Source organism: Dipodomys merriami, unplaced genomic scaffold (genome assembly GCF_024711535.1).
Source record: "Dipodomys merriami isolate MVZ:Mamm:240054 unplaced genomic scaffold, mDipMer1.0.p SCAF_143, whole genome shotgun sequence".
Taxonomy (NCBI): domain Eukaryota; kingdom Metazoa; phylum Chordata; class Mammalia; order Rodentia; family Heteromyidae; genus Dipodomys; species Dipodomys merriami.
In genome coordinates, this window is record NW_027202749.1 from 1,972,900 (window position 1) to 1,992,695 (window position 19,796).

Here is a 19,796-nt window from a genome sequence, read left to right on the forward strand (position 1 = left end):
CCTCCTGCACGCCCCCCTCCCGCACGTCCCCCCCTCACCCCCCTCCCGCACACCCCCCCCACACGCCCCCCTCCCGCACGTCCCCCCCTCACGCCCCCCCGCACGTTCCCCCCTCACGCCCCCCCCGCACGTCCCCCCCATCCCCCCCCCTCCGCGGCCAGTCCAGGCAGTGTGTGCCTTTGCTCACAGTGAGTGCTGGCTGCAGTCTTGGTTAACAGTTGTGTTTTGTACTTGCTCAGAAGGGAAGGGCTGTGAGTACCCACTTTGAGGCTAGAGACCACTGGAGGTCTAGCTCAGAGCAGAAAGAACATTCTAGCATTTGGAGGCTTGTGCAAAAGTCTGTACAGAGTATAATTCCTTCCAGGAATACACCTGGAGGGACATTTCAAGTCGCTAAAATATGCAACAGGCCCCAGGCCAGCACGCTGAGCTCTGGCCCCAACCCCAGCACCTCAAAAAGAGGGAGAAAGGGGCAGGGAGAGGGGTCAGGCAGAGAAGGAAAGAGAAAAGGGAAGGCATAGGTAAGAGCGCTGGGCTTTCCCTGTGGGGACTGGGCCTGGTCTGCGAAGGGAGCTCACGGCAGACGCACCGCAGCCTGAGAGCCATGATGGTGGCCCCTTCCCGAGCTTCTGGAGTGAGGGGCCGCGGCCACGTCTGGGGGTGTGTGGGAAATGGTGCACAGCAAGCAAGGCTGGGCTCGCCAGCAGATGACAGCCACCCGCGGTCCCTGACTGCAGGGTCAGAGAAGACCCCAGGGCCTTGGGAGGCACCTGCGATTGTTCCAGATCAGTGCAGGAGCTGGAGGCCCCCACGTCCTCGGGGTGGGCTCCTCCTCCACCCCCTCCGTCGCTCATTCACGCCTTTGCGGACAGAAGGCCCTCTTCAGGGCTGCAGCTGCGCCCTGCCCAGCAGGGACCCCGACCTGCCCTGTCTGCACAAGGGCCACGGGACTCGGGCCAGCGGTGGCCTGCCTACACTCACCATCCTCATGGCTGTGAGCTGGCTGCCAGCCAGCTCCCCTGCCCCTCCTACCCTGCCCACTCCCGTCCGTCCTGTCCACCGGGTGCCATGCAGGGGCCTGACTGCCGCTGGTTTCCCGTTGTCTCCCTGGATGCCCAGTTTGCTATGGCTGTTGCTGGTCTGGGCCAGGCCTGCGGGAGACCCCTCACCTCCGTCCTGTCCAGAGGACGCCCTCTCCTCCACCCAGCCCGCGCCTCCCCCTGCCTCTCAGCTGCTTGACAGGCACTAAGCGTGTCCTGTTCAACCTTCATTTCTGGAAGGGAGCCTTTCAGTGTCAGAGGTGGCGATTTGGAGGGCTGGCCCCTGAGCACCGTCTCCACACGTGGGAGCCGACCCCGGATGTGCAGGGTCCTGTGAGCGTCCTTGGTGGCGCCTGGGGTGCGGGGCAGCGGCCCTCGCACGGGCGGGTGCAGGGCTGCTGGAATGCCGCTGCCGCCGCCGCCAGCCTCAAAATACAGAGGGCGACGTTAGCTTGCGGCAGGTGACTGCATTAAGTTAGGAGAGACGGAGGGAAACGGAGAAGGCCCAAGCATTGTGCTGTGGCTCTTTATGGAACATTATTTGGTGAACTCACATTTTTTCTCACTTAAAACGCCACCTAATTGCGTACTTCAGAAAGTGTTTGCTGATGAGGAGAGCTGGAGTGATAATGTGTCACACGCCGCGTGACGGCGGCTGTTTGAAGCAATAACTATTTGACTTAATACAGTCCCGTTCTCGGTGGTTTGCTTATGGGGCTAGCCGCTCCCCAGAGCCGCCAGCGCAGGGCCTGGACACGGCATGCTGCTTCCCTCTAGCCCTGCAAGATGCATGCACAGTTTGCATTACTAACTGGGTTGTAAACATTTTGAAGCAGAAGTTCCAAGATAGTGGAGCGGACGAGGTCACCCTGCCGCCTCCTTAGGGCTCGGCCCCTCAGACGCGTTTGTCTCCAAACCCGATGTAGGCACCGGCGCGGGCAGTTCCCTGCATCCTCCGCACTCCCCCTCCCCCCCCCCCCCCCCCGCCCTGTCTGGAAGCGGAGGTGCACCCTGCCCTCTCCCAACGTGACTTGAAAGCAGTTTGATTCTTGGACAGCCAAACACAATAAACTATAGCCCTGTTTTGAAAAGCCTGTGGCAGATGACACCCGAGTCCAGGTCGGTACCGCAGGGGTCAGAGTTGGAGGACGGTGCCTGGGCCGGGCTGCAGGTGCCACTGCTTCGCTCAGCCCGGGGCCCCTGTGCACCTTGTGGTCACACGCTTGTGGCCTGGGCCTGGCCTGGTCCACAGCGCCGCGCTGGAGCGAAGAGCGGGCAGGGTGGTCTCCCGGCCTCCACTCCTTCAGTTCCGGAAGCTCTTTGGCTGGGTCTAGGAATCCAATTTTAACAGTAGGCTGCTTAACAAGAAAAAGCGGCATAAGCGTTTCATCAAATGCCTATGAGGATCTTCACGAGTGCTCCGTGGCTGGTGCTGCTTCCATTCCCGGCAGACAAAGGCCAAGAGCCTGAGAAGGGCCTCTGGGCTGGCGGGCGGTGTGTGTCCTGTGCTCTCGGGGTGGTAGGAGGCGAGGACGGGGCGGGCGAGGGGGCCGGGCGAGGGGAGGGGAGGCTGCCTGGGGCTGTCCATGCTGCTGCTGCAGCCAGAGCAGGGTCTCAGGGTTGCTCTGGAGCTCTGGCGCATGCCGGACCCCTCCTGAGAGTCTGCCGTCACAGCAGAGCTACAGTTTGCCCAGGATTCCGACCAGAGCTGCTGCGACGGGGACATGTCACCCGTGGTGGTGCTGCAGCTGGAGCCTGCGTCTCCCGCGCTCCCCGGGGCCACGGCCCTTGTGTGTGGCGTCCAGGCTCCTGGGGGACCTCGTGCTGGTCAGGAGTGGCCTCCCGCTGGGCTGAGTGCTGCCATTAGCACCTGCTTTGCTCAGAGAAGATGTTTATTGTTGTTGTTTTTTTTTTGGGGGGGGCCTGAACTCTGGGCCTGGGCGCTGTCCCTCATCTCTTCAGCTCAAGGCTAGCGCTCTACTACTTGAGCCACAGCACCACTTCCGGCTTCTTTCTTTTTGCTTATGTGGTGCTGAGGAATGGAACCCAGGGCCTCAGGCATGCAAGGCAAGCGCTCTACCACTGAGCCACCTTCCCAGCCCCCAGAGAAGATGTTTTTGTGCTCAGGATGTGCACAGGGTGTAGGGGCTGGTTGAGGCTGGTGCTCAGCGCTGTGTGTATGATGGAGGGCCACTGTCCGGCAGGCTCCCCTCCGAGGGACGCAGGGACTCAGGGACACTTGCGGGTCAGGGAGGAGTACATTCTTGTGTGACTTGGGGCAGAGGGGACCAGCCCTGAGGTGGTTCTTAGACTCCTCCCCCCCCCCCCCCCGCCCCCGTGTTCCTCCAGCTACCAGCAACACATCTCTATGGCCTGCTGTCAGACTCTGAGAGGTGGAGATCTTTCATATATATTTAGGCACCCAAAATAACCAAATTGGAGAGTCCTGACCTAGTTTACCATTTTCCAGTCTTCAAAAAGGTGTCTTTTGCTAGGTGCCGGTGGGCACACCAATAATCCTGGCTGCTCAGGAGGCTGAGATCTGAGTCACAGTTCAAAGCCAGCCCAGGCAGGGAAACCCATGAGACTTTTTTTTTTTGGTTGGTCCTGGGGCCTGAACTCTGGACCTGGGCACTGTCCCTCAGCTCTTCAGCTCAAGGTGAGCGCTCTACCACTTGAGCCACAGTGCCACTTCTGGTTTTCTGGTCCCTGTGAGACTCTTATCTCTGATTCACTACCAGAAACCCAGAAGTGGAGCCATGGCTCAAGTGGACCGGGGGGGGGGGGGGCAGGGGTGGAGGGAGGGGGCTGTTCAATTGGTGCCTTCCCAGTTGGCAAGGGCCGAGCCTCTGCCCGGTGCCCAGTGCCCTCCGGCCCCATTGCAGTGGGCTGGGCGCCTGGCTCGAGTGGGGAATCCTCAGGTGGTTTCCATTTGTGCTGGTGCTACTTGTTGGAAATACTGTCCCTCCTCACCGACACCACGCCCGCCCGGACGGTGTGCAGCGGTCCTGTGCTCTGGGTCTGTCTCTGCCCCTGTATGTGGCTGCATTCTGCTTTGTTAGTCTTGTCATCCGTCAGTAGATCAGGACTTACGTCACATTACTGCTGTTTGTCGGGCACCTGGACACCTACTGACATGTCTCTCTTTGCTTGTCTTCAAGCACTTGCGTTTTTCTTACACACTGTAGAGCCAGTGTTTAAGTCACTGGCACCAGTGCTTTCTTCTATCCGAGCTGGTGCAATACGGCGCTTTGGAATCTACATAAAGCTTTTCCTAGAAGCATTGCCACAAGTCACAAACAACCACTGACCAGGGCAACTGCGTTTCTAACTGTTGTTGCTGCAGCTGCTCGCTCCCTGAGGCCAGTCCTCTGTGGGACAAGCAGAGGGCGAACTGGTTTGTTCGCCTGTTACAAAACCACGTCTTCAAGATGAATGGCTTCTAAAAATATCTAAACCCCGCATTCATCAGGCGGCTTGGCGCCCCTCACCCTTCGCCCTTCGCCCTTCGCCCTTCGCCCTTCGGGAGGCTCTGGTTGAGAAGAGGAAGAAGAAGGCGGTGGTAATGTGCCAGGTGTTGCAGGGACGCCCATGCGGGCAGGATGCGCGCGCGTGGGCGTGGCAGGGCCTGATCTGGCCCCACCCTGCGTCTGGGGCAGAAGGAGGGACAGGCCGTGCTGAGGAGGAGGGAGGAAGAGGAACGCGGGCAGCTGGAGCACACGGGGGAGGCCTCAGACCGGCCTGGAAGGCTTGCTCTGAGTGTGTGTGCACGCACACCTGTGTGGCTGTGAACTTGGCAGACGTGGGGAGGACCGGACGGGGAGGGGCTGGGCGGTGGCTGCGAGTCTTGCCTGTGCACGAGTAGTTTTTGAAATGATTATCAAAGACTCACGGAGGCTGAAGGGAGCCGTCGGTGGGTGAGGGCTCGCGTCCTCGGGGCCCTGGGAGGCCGCTGAGTCTGACACCAAAGTGCCCAGGGGTGCGGTGGACTGCCACGTGCCGACACACGAGAGGCTTGGGCCTCACCCCCAGGACCCGCAGCGCAGGGGCCCCATGTCAGAGGCCGGAGCGTGCGAGAGCCGCCGCCCCGTGTGCGTCCCACAGCGTGCTCCTGTGACCTCCACGCACACGGGTGGGTGATGCGTGAGGCTCCCCCCCGCCGCGTGTGCGCGCGTGCAGCACCCCCCTCCCCCGCTCCCGAGCGCCCATCCCTCGGCGCCCTCCCACCGGCCTCGGCCTCGCTCAGCGCCGCAGCCAGCCGCGCCTGCCCGCACGCAGCCTGCCTCTGCCCCCACAGGCACGCCGCCGCTCCACTGGCTGTGGGGACGATGGCTGCCTAGAGGGACTGGGGAGAAGAGTCCAAAGCAGGACCTGAGGGACAGGACCCGAGCAGCGGAAGGGGCGAGATCAAAGGAGACAGACACTGTTTACGTTGTCCCAAGTCCAATTTCACAACAAAGCAGCGAGAAAGACAGAAATAAATGAAAGAAAACGTACAGGCGGATATTATGAAACAAGAAAACTGGAGTAGCAATATTCGTATCAGACAGGACAGTTCACGGTGAACAAAGCAGGACAAAGCAGACATTGTGCACCAAAACGACAGCATTGCATGCGTGAGCCGAGGGAGGCAGGCTCCGGCTGCGGACACATCCTCCCGGAAGCACGCCGGCCATGTGCCCCAGCGACAGCTGAGTGACAGACAGACCACCAGAGACAGATCTTCCAGCCCAGTGTAGAGTACATTTTCTCAAAGGCATACAGAGGGGCTGGGAAGGTGGCTCAGTGGTAGAGCGCTTGCCTTGCATGCCTGAGGCCCTGGGTTCAATTCCTCAGCACCACATAAGCAAAAAGAAAAAAAGCCGGAAGTGGCGCTGTGGCTCAAGTGGTAGAGCGCTAGCCTTGAGCTGAAGAGCTGAGGGACAGTGCCCAGGCCCAGAGTTCAGGCCCCACGACCGGACCCCCCCCCCCAAAAAAGGCATACAGAACATTTATCAAATGTAAAAGTACTATAGCATGGATCTCCTGGCAGCAATGTAAATAGATGCCAGAATAAAAAATAGAATTTATACATTAAATTTTTTTTTTATGGATCCATAAAGGTTTATTGTCACACATCATCCTCGGTCACTCACTGCTGAGTTTTCTTTGGATTGCAGACTTGAGCAGTTGTGACAGAGACCACATGGCTGGCAGAGCTGGAAGCATTCACCACCCTAACTTCTGCAGAAAATGCTTACCATCCTTATCTATTATACATTAAATTTTTAATTAAATTAAAAAAAATTTGTCTGTCATGGGGCTTGAACTCTGGGCCTGGGCGCTGTTCCTCAACTCTTCAGCTCAAGGTGAGTGCTCTACTACTTGAGCCACAGCGCCACTTCTGGTTTTCTGGTGGCTTATTGGAGGTAAGAATCTCATGGACTTTCCTGCTGGAGCTGGCTTTGAACCGTGATCCTCAGATCTCAGCCTCTTGAATAGCTAGGATTACAGGCGTGAGCCACCAGCATTTGGCTTTAATTTTATTTTTAACTATAATTTTATTGTTATTATTAAGGTGTTGTACAGAGGGCTTAGTTTTTCAGTAACCAGTGCATTTCTTTTCTTTTCTTTTCTTTTCTTTTTGTCAGTCATGGGGCCTGAACTCTGGGCCTGAGCACTGTCCCTCAGCTCTTCACTCAAGGCTAATGCTCTACCACATGAGCCACAGCACCACTTCCGGCTTTTTCTGCTTATGTGGTGCTGAGGAATAGAACCCAGGGCTTCTTGCATGTAAGGCAAGCATTCTACCACAGAGCCAACTTCCCAGCCCCTAACCAGTACACTTCTTTTGTGGATACTATCACTCCTTCCTTTGCTTTCCCCCAGTTTTCTTGTCTTGTTCCTGCCCACAAGTTACATAGCTCATTTCCTACATAATATCTACCAAACAGCATGATTGAATTGTTCACCCTTCCTTCCTACCCCCGCTTTATCTGTCCCTTCCCCCCCAAAAAAAACCCCAAAGCAAAAATACCACCACCACCTCCACCACCAACAGCAAAAACCACGTTTTCATTTCCCAGAGTTCATTTTGATACATAGCACTTAAATGTTCAGACTTGTCACGCCTTTGTGTTCCTCCCTGAAGGGTTGCCTCCTTTAGCTGGACTGCGTGCAGGAATGCCTAGAGCCTGCATAGCTTATCATGCCCAGTTCTGTTTTAGATCGAGCTTCCACTGATGGGAGAAAACATTCATCTTTTGTCTCTCTGAGCTTGGCTGACCTCACTTAGCACAATTTGTTCTAGATCCATCCATTTCCCTGCAGATGACATCATCTTACTCTTTCTAAAGGATGAGTAACATTTCATTGTGTGTAGGTACCACATTTTATTGATCCACTCATCTGTTGTAGGGCATCTGGATGTGTGAGTGTTTTATTGTATCCTGACTTGTAAGGATCAGGGTAGATGCCCACAGTGGTTTGGCTGGGTCACAGGGAAGGTCTATGTTTCCTTCTCTTTTTTTGTTATCATAAAGGTGGTTTTGGGGGGTTACAGTTACAGGTAAAGTGTACATTTCTTTTTGGGCAATGTTACTCCTTCCCTTACACTTCCCAAGTTTTTCCCTCCCATCCCTACCCACAAGTTGTATAGTTGATTTTCAATGTAGCGTCTAATTTTTTGTGCCTCCCCTTACCCTCCGAAAGATACAACTAAACAAACAAGTAAAAAAAAAAAAAGAAAACAAAAACAGCAACAAAGAGGAAAACCTCTTGTTTCCATCCCGATAAATGTTACTCTGTGTGACATGTTGAGTTTTCTGAGGTCCCTCCAGACTGCTGTCCCGCGTGGTCGTTTTAGTTCACACTCCCTCCAGCAGTGCAGTGGGTTCCTCTTTTCCCACATCCCCACCTGCATTTGTTGTGTGAATTCTGGTCCAGTCTAGCTGGGGTGAGCTGGAGTCTCACAGTTGTTTTGATGTGCATTTCCTTTATGGCCAGAGAGGGATGTTGAGCATTTTCTCACGCATCCATTTGCCATTCTTGCTTCCGAGAAGTCTCTCCTTAGTTCCTCTGCCCAATCAATAGATTGGTTTCTTAGTTTTTGTGTGTGGGGTTTAATTTTGAGCTCCTTGCATATTTTGAATATTAGGCCTTCGTCAGATCTATTGCTGGTAAAGATTTTCCCCTAGGATGTTGGCTGTCTTTTTAAAATTTTTATTGTTATTATAGAGGTGCTAGACAGAGGGGTTCCATTTACATGAGTCAGTAATGAGTGCATTTCCTTCCCTGCTGTATCATCTGTTCCTCACTCTCTCCCAGTCATACCCTGGCTCATGAAGCTTGGGCCGAAGCCTGAGTGTTGTGTGGCTGGGTCCTGGGGTGGGTCTAAGGTTAGTTGTTTGAGGACCCTCCAGATGGCCGTCCGCGTGGTTGTACTAGCATGCATTCCCACTGTGCTCCTGTCCGCTGCTGTGCAAACCCTTTTTTTTATTTTGATGTAATCCCATTTGTCAACTTTCTCCTATTTACTATGCCCCTGGGACTTTTTTCAAAAAGTTCCTACTATGCTTTATGAGTTCTAACATTTCTCCTACAGTGTCTTGGAGTAGTTTCACAGTTCCGCTTTGAGTTCCTCTTGGTAGGTGGTGACAGCAGGCATCCCATGTTAAGTTTTCTTCATGTGACGTCCAGTGTTCCCGTCACAATTATCGACAAGGTTATCTTTTTCCACCATATGTTTTTGGCTCCCTTGTCAAATTTCAGATAACTGTTAAGAGTATGGCTTTATTTCTGGGTCTTCTAGTCTGTTCCACTGCTCTTCAGGCCTGTTCTTGTGCCAGTACCAAGTTGTTTTTGTTATTAGAGCTCTGTAGTAAAGCTAGAGGTCTGGGGTTGTGATTCTACCAGCATTGCTTTTTCAGTCTAAAATTGCTGTGGCTATTTGCGGTCTTTTGTGGTTCCATATGAATTTTTGGCTTGTTTTCTGTATACTGGTGAAGAGTGGCATTGGGATTTTGAGGGGATTATGTTGTTTGTAGATCGCCTTTGGCATATTAATTCCACCAGTCCATGAACATGGGAGGGCTTTCTACATTAAAAAATTTAAACCATGCTTCAGAATAATCTATGCAACAGTAACGTAAAGCACTAACTGTAAATAGGAAAAAAAGTTTGAAATAGTAAGAAAAAAAAGAACAAAATGAATGTAACTTAAGATGAAGGAAATAAGGATAAACCTGGAAATGAACAAAATATATCACAAAACAAATGCATAAGCCGGGTGCCGGTGGCTCACACCTGTAATTCTAGCTACTCAGGAGGCTGAGACCTGAGGATTGTGATTTGAAGCCAGCCCGTGCAGGAAAGTCCGTGAGACTCTTAATTGGAGAATTAGCCACTGGAAAACCAGAAGTGGTGCTGTGGCTTAAAGAGGTAGAGTGCTAGCCTTCAGTGAAAAGCTCAGGGACAGCGGCCAGGCTCTGAATTCAAGCCCCACAACTGACAAAAATAAGAAAAAACCCCCACAAAACACATGTAGCTAATAATAATAATGCAAACAGATGAGTTTTCAACAATTGTGACGCGGGAGAGGGATCGACAGACGCAGCACCAAGAGAAGCAGCTCCCAGCTCTGGCTAGAAAGTAGCGTTGAGAGAATTCTAGCAGCAACTTTCTATGAATACATATGGTTATTAGAGCAAGTTGACTTTTTAAAGGAAAATACAGACTATAAGAAATAGAAACTGATTAGATAAACGAATGGGGGCTGGCGGGATTGGGAAGTTAAGGATGCATTTGTCCCACAAGACCACTATGTTCTAGATGAGTGTCCTAGTCAGCTTAGGTTGAGTAAGGCCCTGTAACAAGCTGTCCCACTCCCGGGGGCTTTCACGGCTCTCATGCCCGCTGCTTTGGGCATCTGTGTTTGTGCTGTGTTTCCCTCAGCCAGCCAGGCAGTGGGCGCAGCCACACTGAGGACACCGTGGGCAGGTCTGACTGCAGGAAGCCCCGACGGTAACGTGGCACGCAGCCTTGCTCCGCACACACCACAGCTTGGCCAGGCAGACCTGTCCTCGGCGTGAACACCAGAGTCAGGACGGAGGGAAACTCCATGACTGACAGCCTCTCACAGGAAAGACCCCTATAAAGATTTGCAAGTAGACGGAACCCGCCCTGTTTTTCATACTGCCTTCCTGGGAATGTGGACGTTTCCCGAGTTGTGTCTGCGCCTCCGCGCGTGGTCAACACCATCGCCGGCGCTGGGGCCACAGGGCTGCATGGCAGGTCCCGAGGCGGCCCGCACTCGGGGTCTGCCGAGCTGTCTCGGGGGGGGGGGGAGGGGAAGGGGAGGGGGGACCTGGAGGAGGAGTGGGTGCCCTCCCGCCAGCGGCTCTGCAGGCCGGGAGGCGCCGGCCCGGGGGCAGGGGACGGGCACCTCGCTCAGCGGAGTTTTGGGAGCTCCAGCGTTTAAAATTGCTTGCTTGATAAAGTTGCAGTCAAGTGCAAGTTCAAGTACTGCGTGTACCAGTGCTGCGCCTCCCTCCCTCCCTCTCTGCTCCTCCCCTTTGGCAGCAGTGGGGTTGAACGGGGCTTCACTCTTGCTGTGCTGTTGCCTTCGCCCCTGAGCCACGCTCTCCGGCTGGACCGCTTTTATGATTAAAATGACGTGACGTCTAGGCGGGCCGCGGGCCGTGAGTCTCTCCTTGTCTCTCACGGCCCTTCCCCCGGCATGAGGGTCACCAGAGCCTGTGTTTGCTGGGCAGGTGCTCTGGTGCTGGACCCTACTCCCAACCATTGTTTTTAGATGATCGTTTGGGGAGAGGGGAATGGAGGGGTCTTGTGTTTTCCCAGGCCCAGCCTCTGACCACAGCCTCCTGCCTGCTGGGACTCACAGATGTGTACCACCGCACCTGGGTTATTGCTCGAGCGAGGATCTTGCTTTCTTTTTTCTTGCTAACTTTTTTGCTCAAGCTATCCTTGAACTTCAGTCCTTCCACTCGTTCCCTCCCGTGTGGCTGGGATTATAGGCATGAGCTACAGTGCTCAGCATGCCTCCTTCCTCTGAATGTGGCCTTTGCTGCAGGAGCCCAGGCTGGCCCCCTGGGGCACGGTCCGCCGAGGAGGGTCCTTGCCTCCTCTTTGGCCTGCCGGACAAGCGCCGCTCACCACCCTGCCTGCTGTCACGTGCGGCCTGTCGCAGCTGTGGGGAGGGGAGTGGCAGTTCTGACCTTCCTCCCCAGCCCGAGAGCGCGTGCGCGCACGCACGTGTGTGTGTGTGCGCGTGTGTGTGTGCGCGTGTGTGTGTGTGCGTGCGTGCATGCGTGCGTGTGCGTGCGTGCGTGCACGTGTCTGAGCGTGTGTGCGTGCGTGCGTGCGTGCGTGTGTGTGTGCGTGCGTGTGTGTGTGCGTGCGTGTGCGTGCGTGCGTGTGTGTGTGCGTGCGTGTGCGTGCGTGTGTGTGTGCGTGCGCATGTCTGTGCGTGCGTGCGTGCGTGTGTGTGTGCGTGCGTGCATGTGTGCGCGCGTGTGTGCGTGCGTGCGTGCGTGCGTGCGTGCGTGTGTGCGTGCGTGCGTGCGTGCGTGTGTGTGTGTGTGTGTGTGTGTGTGTGGAGTCTGTCTTCTTGGTGGGGCAGGCCAGCCTGCAGGACTCAGATTCCTGAGTCTCTGGGAAGCGTAGCTGCTCTGTGAAGGGCGCGACCCCCAGGCGTCCTCGGCTCAGGCCTGGCAGGCGGGGGCCGGGCACTCAGCTCTGCCGGGCTGGCTGCGCGCCGCGCCTCCCGTCAGCACCGGTCGTGACCAGGCCTCCTCTCCCCTCGCCCCCACTTGCCACGCTGACCCCACGCGCGCGCTGGCCGCGCTGCCCGCCCGAGGCCACGCAGGCTCTTCAGCATTTGCCATCTGCTTGGCATTTTCCTCCAGAAGGCTCTGCCGCTCAGATGCTGAGAGGTTCTTTGCGGGGTGGGAGCTCCTTGGGTGGTTGTGAGCCGGGCGCTTAAGCGCCAACCGAGAAGGTTTTCTTGTAGGCGCGCGCGGTGCTGGGGGCGTGCTTGCCACGGGGGCTTTGCTCTTGGGTGGGCTGCGAGGTCTGGCTAGGAGAAGCCTGCCTGCTCGTGGGCACCGGGAGTCAGCTGGGAGCTGGGGGGCACCGCCCGCCCCACCGCCACGGCCGTGCCCTGGGCAGGGGCCCCGTCCAAGACCCGAGCAGCCTGGCTGGGGAGCGGGCCAGGCGATCGGGCTGCTGTGGGGTCGGGGCGTCAGGTCACATCATCGGCAGGGCTCTGTCCTCACAGGCAGAGCAGTGCTCACGTGAGGAGCTGGGTGGCTTCCCCAGGCCTGTACCAGCCACCTCACGGAGGTAGGGACAGGGCCGAGGCTCCCGCCCATGCACCCCTCCTTCCTTGGAGCCCTAGCTCCAAAGCCGCAGCAGGCTCCTGGATGATTTCCTTGAAGGACTCACTGCTTTGACGGGAGGATCGGCCACGGGTGAAGGAAGGTGGCAGTAGGCAGCTGGTGAGGTGGGTGGTGGGGGCAGTAGGCAGCTGGTGAGGTGGGTGGGGCCAGTAGGCAGCTGGTGAGGTGGGTGGTGGGCTGGCAGTGTAGGCGCTGGCTGGGTAGGCAAGTGGCTGCCTCTTGGTGCTGGCGGGTGGGCATGTGTTGTCACGCTAGTAAGTAGACGTGGTTATGGGCCCTTCACAGCTGGCACTGCCATGTGTGTGGAGAGCTTCTGTACCTGGAGAGGCTCTCAAGGTGGCCTGGCTCTGCCCAGGCCATGGGGTGAGGTCCTGGAGGGAGGGCGGGGGTGGGGGCGGTGTCGGCCTGTGTGGTGGCCGTGGCTTCCAGGGCTCCAGGCTTTCCAGCGTGTGGTGTGTTTTGCTTTGGATGTGGCTTGGCGTGGTTCATTTGCCTCTTACCTAGGAGACCACTAGCGATCACTTGTGTTTATGCAATTAAACGTGTTTGGCATCAAAGCACACACGGGCACAAGCGTAGCAATCTCATACTTGGAAGCCGGGAGTTTGTTTCTTGCTCTCCGTGCAGGGCTCAGCCTCGGCCTCCGCCCGCCGGGCAGGCGTGCGAGCGTGCGCGGCCCCGCTGTCTCCTGACTCCTCGTGTAAATAATTCAGCGGCTGTGAATTATGTATGCACGGGGCAGCGGAGTGGAGCCTCCGCCCCGGGAGGCCTGTGGAGCGGGGCTGTCCCTGGAGAAGCTGCGGCGGCTGCCACTCCTGGAGGCCCGGGTGGAGCCGGGCAGCATGGCCCTGCGCGGCCCCGGGGATGGGTGCAGAGGGGTGGCTGACGCTGAACGGTTGGAAGTACTGGGCTAAATGGCCTCACAGCGGCTCGTATCGGCTCTGCCCAGGTAAAGTCCCTCACCGGCCTGCGGGTCTGCCTGCCACGCGGGGCGGGGGAGAGGGGGTCCGTGTGGTCCGGGGCGAGCCTGTGCAGGGACGGCGGCCTGCCACCTGGGCGGCGTGACTAGAGGTGACGCGGGGTTGAGGGCCTGTGCTGTGACGCTAGCCCCAAACTTAGGTGTCACTTAAATTTGTTACATGTTGTCCCTTTGCCAACCAATCAGTAGCGATGTGGTGGCTTTTCTGGCTTATCTGACAGACCACAAAAACCCTCTCACCAGAAGAGCACTTCGGTGACTCAGAAAATGAAAACCCACAACAAACCCTCAGAAAAAGTCTCTGAGGTGACGGGAAGCGGGGAGGGTGCGTCCCCCCTGCCAGCTGCTGGCGGCGGGGGGCGCGTGGACGGCTGTGGCTCCGGCCGGGCCGCGTCGCCTGCCGCCGGGCCGCGAGCTGGACCGCGAGCTGTCGGATCGCAGGGAACGTCAGAGGGCAGTGCTCATGGGGTCCGGGTCAAGCCTTCGGTGAACACAGACGGTTTTCCATGCAGGAGGACAGTTCTAGAACATGCTGTAGACTGCAGCTCCACAAGAATGGAACTTTCTGTGCCTGTTGTGTCGAGCATGGTGCTGAGATTTCCACTCCACAGGGTGTCTCTGCCACAACCCTACGGGCCTTGCTGCCGCCTGTCCCCCACGGCCTTCTGCACACGTGTGTGCACACGCTCCATCCACGCCCCACGGCCTTCTGCACACGTGTGTGCACATGCTCCATCCACACCCCACGGCCTTCTGCACACGTGTGTGCACACGCTCCATCCACACCCCCACGGCCTTCTACACACGTGTGTGCACACGCTCCATCCACGCCCCACGGCCTTCTGCACACGTGTGTGCACACGCTCCATCTACGCCCCCACGGCCTTCTACACACGTGTGTGCACACGCTCCATCCACGCCCCATGGCCTTCTGCACACGTGTGTGCACACGCTCTATCCACGCCCCACGGCCTTCTGCACACGTGTGTGCAATGCTCCATCCACGCCCCACGGCCTTCTGCACACGTGTGTGCACACGCTCCATCCACACCCCCACGGCCTTCTGCACACGTGTGTGCACACACTCCATCCATTTGTGTGCTCACATTTTACCCAAGTAGGATCATACTGTGCTCATGTGATTCTGTGTACCGTCCGTCGAAGGGCTCTATCATCCTCTCTGATTTTCCACTCTGAACCTGTGTGACCTGGAGGCTGTGAGCATGTGGGGTGGCCTGGCGCTGGCCTTGGACGCCCCTCTGCTCCAGGGCCCCCGTGTTGGACTTGTGACCGCAGCCCTGCATGGGGTGGGGGGCGGCTCTCCCGGTCACGTGAGGGAGGGTGTGCCCCCAGGGTCTGAAGGAGGCCCCCGGTCTCACGCATTGCACGCCCCCCCCCTTCGCTGGACGGTGTCTACAGTTTTGGCGAGGACACCCTTGTTTCCTGAGCATTACGTCCCTAGCCTGGACACCTAGAGATGGCCTCCGCTCCCCCTCACGCTCGAGGCTGGGCCTTCCACGCACTGGTGCACACTGAGGAGCTGAGTGCGAGGCCAGCGCACACACACTCGAGGGTCCAGGTTGGTTTTGTGTGAGGAAAATGTTCACTTCTTGCTTAGACTTTCAAAGTGCCTGTATTGGTTTATGAGTCTAGAAAGTTCTGCCTTTGGTATAGGCTAGCTCTTATCATAAAGATAAGTCTATCAACGCTTGGGTCATGTTTAGCTTACATTTCCAGTCAGCACTCCTATGTTCATTCACTCAATCACTGCACAAGCACAGCACCTCGGCAGCTAGCTCTGGAGCGGCCGGACCACCCCGGGTGCCGGCTTGTGGCTGGGATGGGCAGGGCTGTGCTGGTGCAGCCTGCCGGGCGCAGGGTGTGGAGCGGGCCGGAGCAGGCTCGAGAGCTGGGCTGTCTGGGAGCTGGACTTCCTCCCCTCGCCCCCCCCCCCCCCGCAGCAGCAGGGTGCGGGGACTGACAGGCACGTGGGTAGAGGGCTTACAGCCCGCAGGTCAGCTGTGAGTGGATCACCCTGTCCACCGTTCTCTGCCATCTCCCCCCCACTTCCACATAGTGTGCATTGAATGTAGCGACTGCGTTAGTTCTCCCTCCTCCCTCCATTCCTGTGCCCCCAAATCTTTCTACTTCCTGGTATTCATTTTTTGAACAATTCATTAGTTCAAAATCCTTGGGCTCCTCCCCCAAGTCTAACTCTCCTTTAGCCGTTAGTGTGCATGTGCGTATCACCTGCGTATGTTGCCACGTGTGTTTGTATTTTAGATTGAGCTTCCACACGTGAGAGAAAGCATGCACCATGTTTCTCTCTGAGCCTGGCTTACTTGATGTAACTATTTTTTTCGAGGTCTATCCGTTTCCTTCCAGGTGACATAATACTATTTATTCTGAGGATGAGTCAAGTCCCACGGTGTGTGTGGACCGCCTTTTGTTGTGGGGCACTGGGCTGTTGTGAGTAGAGCAGCAGTCAACGTGCGCGTGTGGCTGTGAACCTACACGTGCAGGTGTCTTTACCAGGTGTCTTCAAGGACTACCTCGGGTCTCCCAGTATTTCTCTAATTGCATTTTACACTGAAATCTGGTCACCTGGGTCGGACTTCACGGGCACTGGAGGTCAGGTGAGACCCGTCTCCACCTAGTGACCCGCCTGTCCCGAGACCTCAGCCCCTTCCTGGACTTGGTCTTCTGTCCCGGGGTGCACCTGCTGTGCACAGTGGGCCTGGAGATCTCTCCACCCTTTGGCTCACTGTGGGTCGTGGGTGGGGAGCTGGCCCCAAGGGAAGGTGCAGGGCTGACAAAAGCTCTGTTAATGCACAACGGGATTCGGTGCACGAGGAGGGGGAGACCAAGACGGTGCAAGCTACCGGACATGGGATTCGGTGCACGAGGAGGGGGAGACCAAGACGGTGCAAGCTACCGGACATGGGATTCGGTGCACGAGGAGGGGGAGACCAAGACGGTGTAAGCTACCGGACATGGCGGCCCCAGAGGCGGGAGAGCCAGGGTCTGTGCACACCAGTGTGCCCAAGCCTCTCACACGTGAACAGGAGCTTCCTTTGTGGACAAGCGTTCCATGTCAGGTGTTTCCAGATGGTTCCTTGATGGGGCCGCAGCATTGCTCAGAGCAGCCACACCCTGCTGGCTTCTCAGTGTCTGGCCTTCTCAGCGCTGGCCATGTTGCCCACCCTGACGTGTCTTCCAGAAGAGCCGCTCAGTGTGCATGCCAGCCTGGCGCCAGGCCTCCCCGGTGTCCCCCTGTGCCAGGGCCGGGCCATGCGCTCCTTTATTTCAAAAGTGGAGCCGGGAAGGTGGGTGCAAAGAAAATCTCACCGTGTGCAAATGCTGGTCCTGTGACGTTACTTCTCTGCACGTGCGCATCTGTGGTGTGTAGAAGATGGGGCTGCTTGGAACCTAATGAGGGCCGCATGTGAACAGTCGTGCTAGACAGGAGGGTGAGGCCACCCCCACTCAACCCGAGTTCTGTGACTGAGTCCCCAGGTTTGCCCCGGCCCACAACAGCAACGTGCTGTGCTGGGTCTCAGGTGAGCGGCAGGGTGCTGGGGACCAGGCGTCCTGGGAAGGCCTCCGCGCTCACCCCGGGCCGCCGCTTCCCGGAGCCCCACCCGCGGGAGGTGGCACGGTAGGGGCCTGCTCACCCCCGCCCCGGGCTCATCCGTGGCGGCTGCGTGGCCTGACCCGCACAGGAGCAGGGAGCAGGTCCACTGGGGATCGGAACTGGGGAGGGGGCCACGGGGAACGCGGGAGGTGGGTGCCGGTCAGCTCCGCCACACACAGCGCGAGGCCTCCCCCGTGCCGCCGGCTGGCCGGGCTGGGCTCCCGTGCACCCAGGATGCTCCCATAGGGGGACACGTTCCGGGGAACGTGGTGGTCCCTAGAGTGCCTGCTCAGCCCGTCCCTCCCGGGCTTAGGCCAGAGCTGATGCCCCAGCTTCTGGGCGGGGTCTCTGTTTGGACAGCAGTGTGTTTTTGAACCAGGAACTCTGTGCTGTCAGTGCCACGAAGAGCGGACATGGCAGGAGGGCTTTGCTCTGAGACGCAGCCTGTGTGCACACTGGGCGTCGGGCGCTGTGGGTCTGCGCTGCCCCGGAGCGCCGTCTCTGGCCACGCGTGCCTGCTGGCGCCCGGCAGCGGCAGCCTTCCTTGGACTCCCGCTGCGTCCAGTGCCTCTGCCCTGCACGTGTCACGCGTGTCCGGGCCGTGCGTCGCCACTGCTCTTTCTGCTCTGTGCACCCTCACTTCTGTTAAAGCTTCCTGATTCTCCCATTCCTCCCCGTGGGTGTAGTGTAGAGCGTGTGTGTGTGAGTAAGTGTGAACGGCGCCAGGGCGGGGGTCTGAGTGCTGTGTATGTCGAGAACGTGCTGGGCCAGTTGTGGTGTCGTGTGTGGTGTGATTCAGCAAGCATTGCAGAGAGCGGGCGTGGGCGCGGGCACCGTGGCCCCTGGGAGGAGCGGCAGGGCTGGAGCTGCGCTGTGCTGGTCCCGCAGAGTTGACGGGTGCCGACCTGAAGGACTGCGTGAGCAACCACAGCCTGAGCAGCAACGCCAGCCTGCCCAGCGTGCACAGCTGCCGGCGCCTGTGCGAGAGGAGGGTGGCCAGCTGGGCCGTGTCGTTCGAGCGCCTGCTGCAGGACCCCGTGGGTGTGCGCTACTTCTCCGTGAGTAGCAGGGGTGGGGCGCGGGCTCTACAGAGCTGCTTCAGCGGGGGTAGCGCCCTGCGGGCCCCAGCGGCCCGGCCCAGCGCTGTCCTGGGTCCCCCCGGTTACTGGGCAGCCGGAGTAAGCGGCAGGTCCAGGCCCCCTGGCCCTCCGCCCTGCGGTCTCCCTAGGGTGCGCCCCTCTCTGCCTGAAGTGAGTCAGGGTCTCACTACGAGCTCTGGCCGGCCTGGAACTCACGGTCCTCCACCTCAGCCTCCTGAGTGCTGGGATTACAGGTGTGTACTCCCTGGCCTGGCTGGAGTTTCCTGTAAATGTCTGGGAGTGAGACTTGACGGCCTAGTGCAGCTCTTGAAGACTGCCGGTGCTTGGACTGGGGTCTGAGGGGAGAGTACCCACTCAAGGCCCCTGTGCAAGCCGGGTGCGGCCCAGGGACAACGCACTCCTAAGAACAGGGCAGTGAACACCTGCTGCTGGCCCCTGCGGGGCGCGGCACCGAGCTGTGGGGTGCTGCCGCAGGGTGACCTCTCCCCTCTGCGGTTTCAGGACTTCCTAAGGAAAGAGTTCAGTGAGGAAAACATCCTCTTCTGGCAGGCCTGTGAATATTTCAATCATGTCCCCGCGCACGACAAGAAAGAGGTAAGTCCCGCCTGCCCGCGGCGGCCGGGCCGGCTCCGTGGGAGACACCGCGCATTTGGAAAGGTCATTTCTTTTTCAGAATTAACTTGTCAATGCGGATGGCATTTAGCTCCGTCTAAACATAATGTGTGTGAGGGCTGTGAGCCCCGAGCCCACGTCACAGCCTTGGCCTCAGTAGGCTGGAGGTAGAGCGGATCTGGGCGTGGGGCCAGCGGGAGCCCAGGGCGGCACCGTGCTGGCCGCCGTGCGTCCCATCCCCGGGCCGGTCCCTGTCTCCGGGCGCCTCCCTCTCGGGTGCGGCCTGCGCGCGTGCGGGCATGTGCCGCCCCGGGCCCTCACAGAGCCACTCGGGACCGCGGGGCGGGCGTGAGGGTGGCCCCCGCCCCTGAGACCGGCCGTCCCTCAGCTTTCCTACAGAGCTCGGGAGATCTTCAGCAAGTTCCTGTGCAGCAAGGCCACCACCCCAGTCAACATCGACAGCCAGGCCCAGCTGGCGGACGACGTCCTCAACGCCCCGCACCCCGACATGTTCAAGGAGCAGCAGCTCCAGGTGGGGGTCCCCAGGGGTCCTTGGGCGCAAGGTGCAGTGAGGGCTCTGAGACCAAAACCACCACCACCACCACAAGAATAATTCCAGGCGCCCCTGCACTGACCGTGTGGCCTGGGCTGGCCAGCCTGAGACCCCCCCCCCCGCCTGAGAGTCCCCCCCCCCCCGCCTCCTGCGTGTGATTTTAAATTCTGTGGCCTGGTGGCATTAAACAGCCGCATCTGGACCTTGCACCTCACAGGCCCCGCTGGGGGCTGCCCTGCCATGGGGTGCAGGACTGACCTGACACAAAAGGACAGCAAAGGGGAGGCCTCCCAGTCTGTGAGACCCCAGGCTGCCTCCGGACCTGGGTCTCCCCTCCCTAAGTAAGGGCTCTCTAAGCCTGAGGCCCCAAGTCCGCAGAGCGGCTGGCTTTGCCTGTGCGTGGGGTTGGCCCAGGGCAGGAGTGATGGAGCAGGGGCAGAGGCTGGCTTCCTGAGGGGAAGAGGAGACTGCCTGGCCCGGGC

General features: G+C 58.4%; 1 protein-coding gene across 6 annotated transcripts in view; it reads left to right on the forward strand.

The window, feature by feature from the left end:
* Positions 1-19,796, forward strand: part of Rgs12 (regulator of G protein signaling 12) — a 74,500-nt gene that overhangs the window by 38,548 nt on the left and 16,156 nt on the right. For all 6 annotated transcript variants that reach the window (XM_070021757.1, XM_070021758.1, XM_070021759.1 and 3 more), the window contains 3 exons: positions 17,938-18,107; positions 18,651-18,743; positions 19,150-19,293. In XM_070021757.1, the coding sequence (XP_069877858.1) occupies positions 17,938-18,107; positions 18,651-18,743; positions 19,150-19,293 (407 nt within the window). The remainder of the gene's footprint in view (positions 1-17,937; positions 18,108-18,650; positions 18,744-19,149; positions 19,294-19,796) is intronic.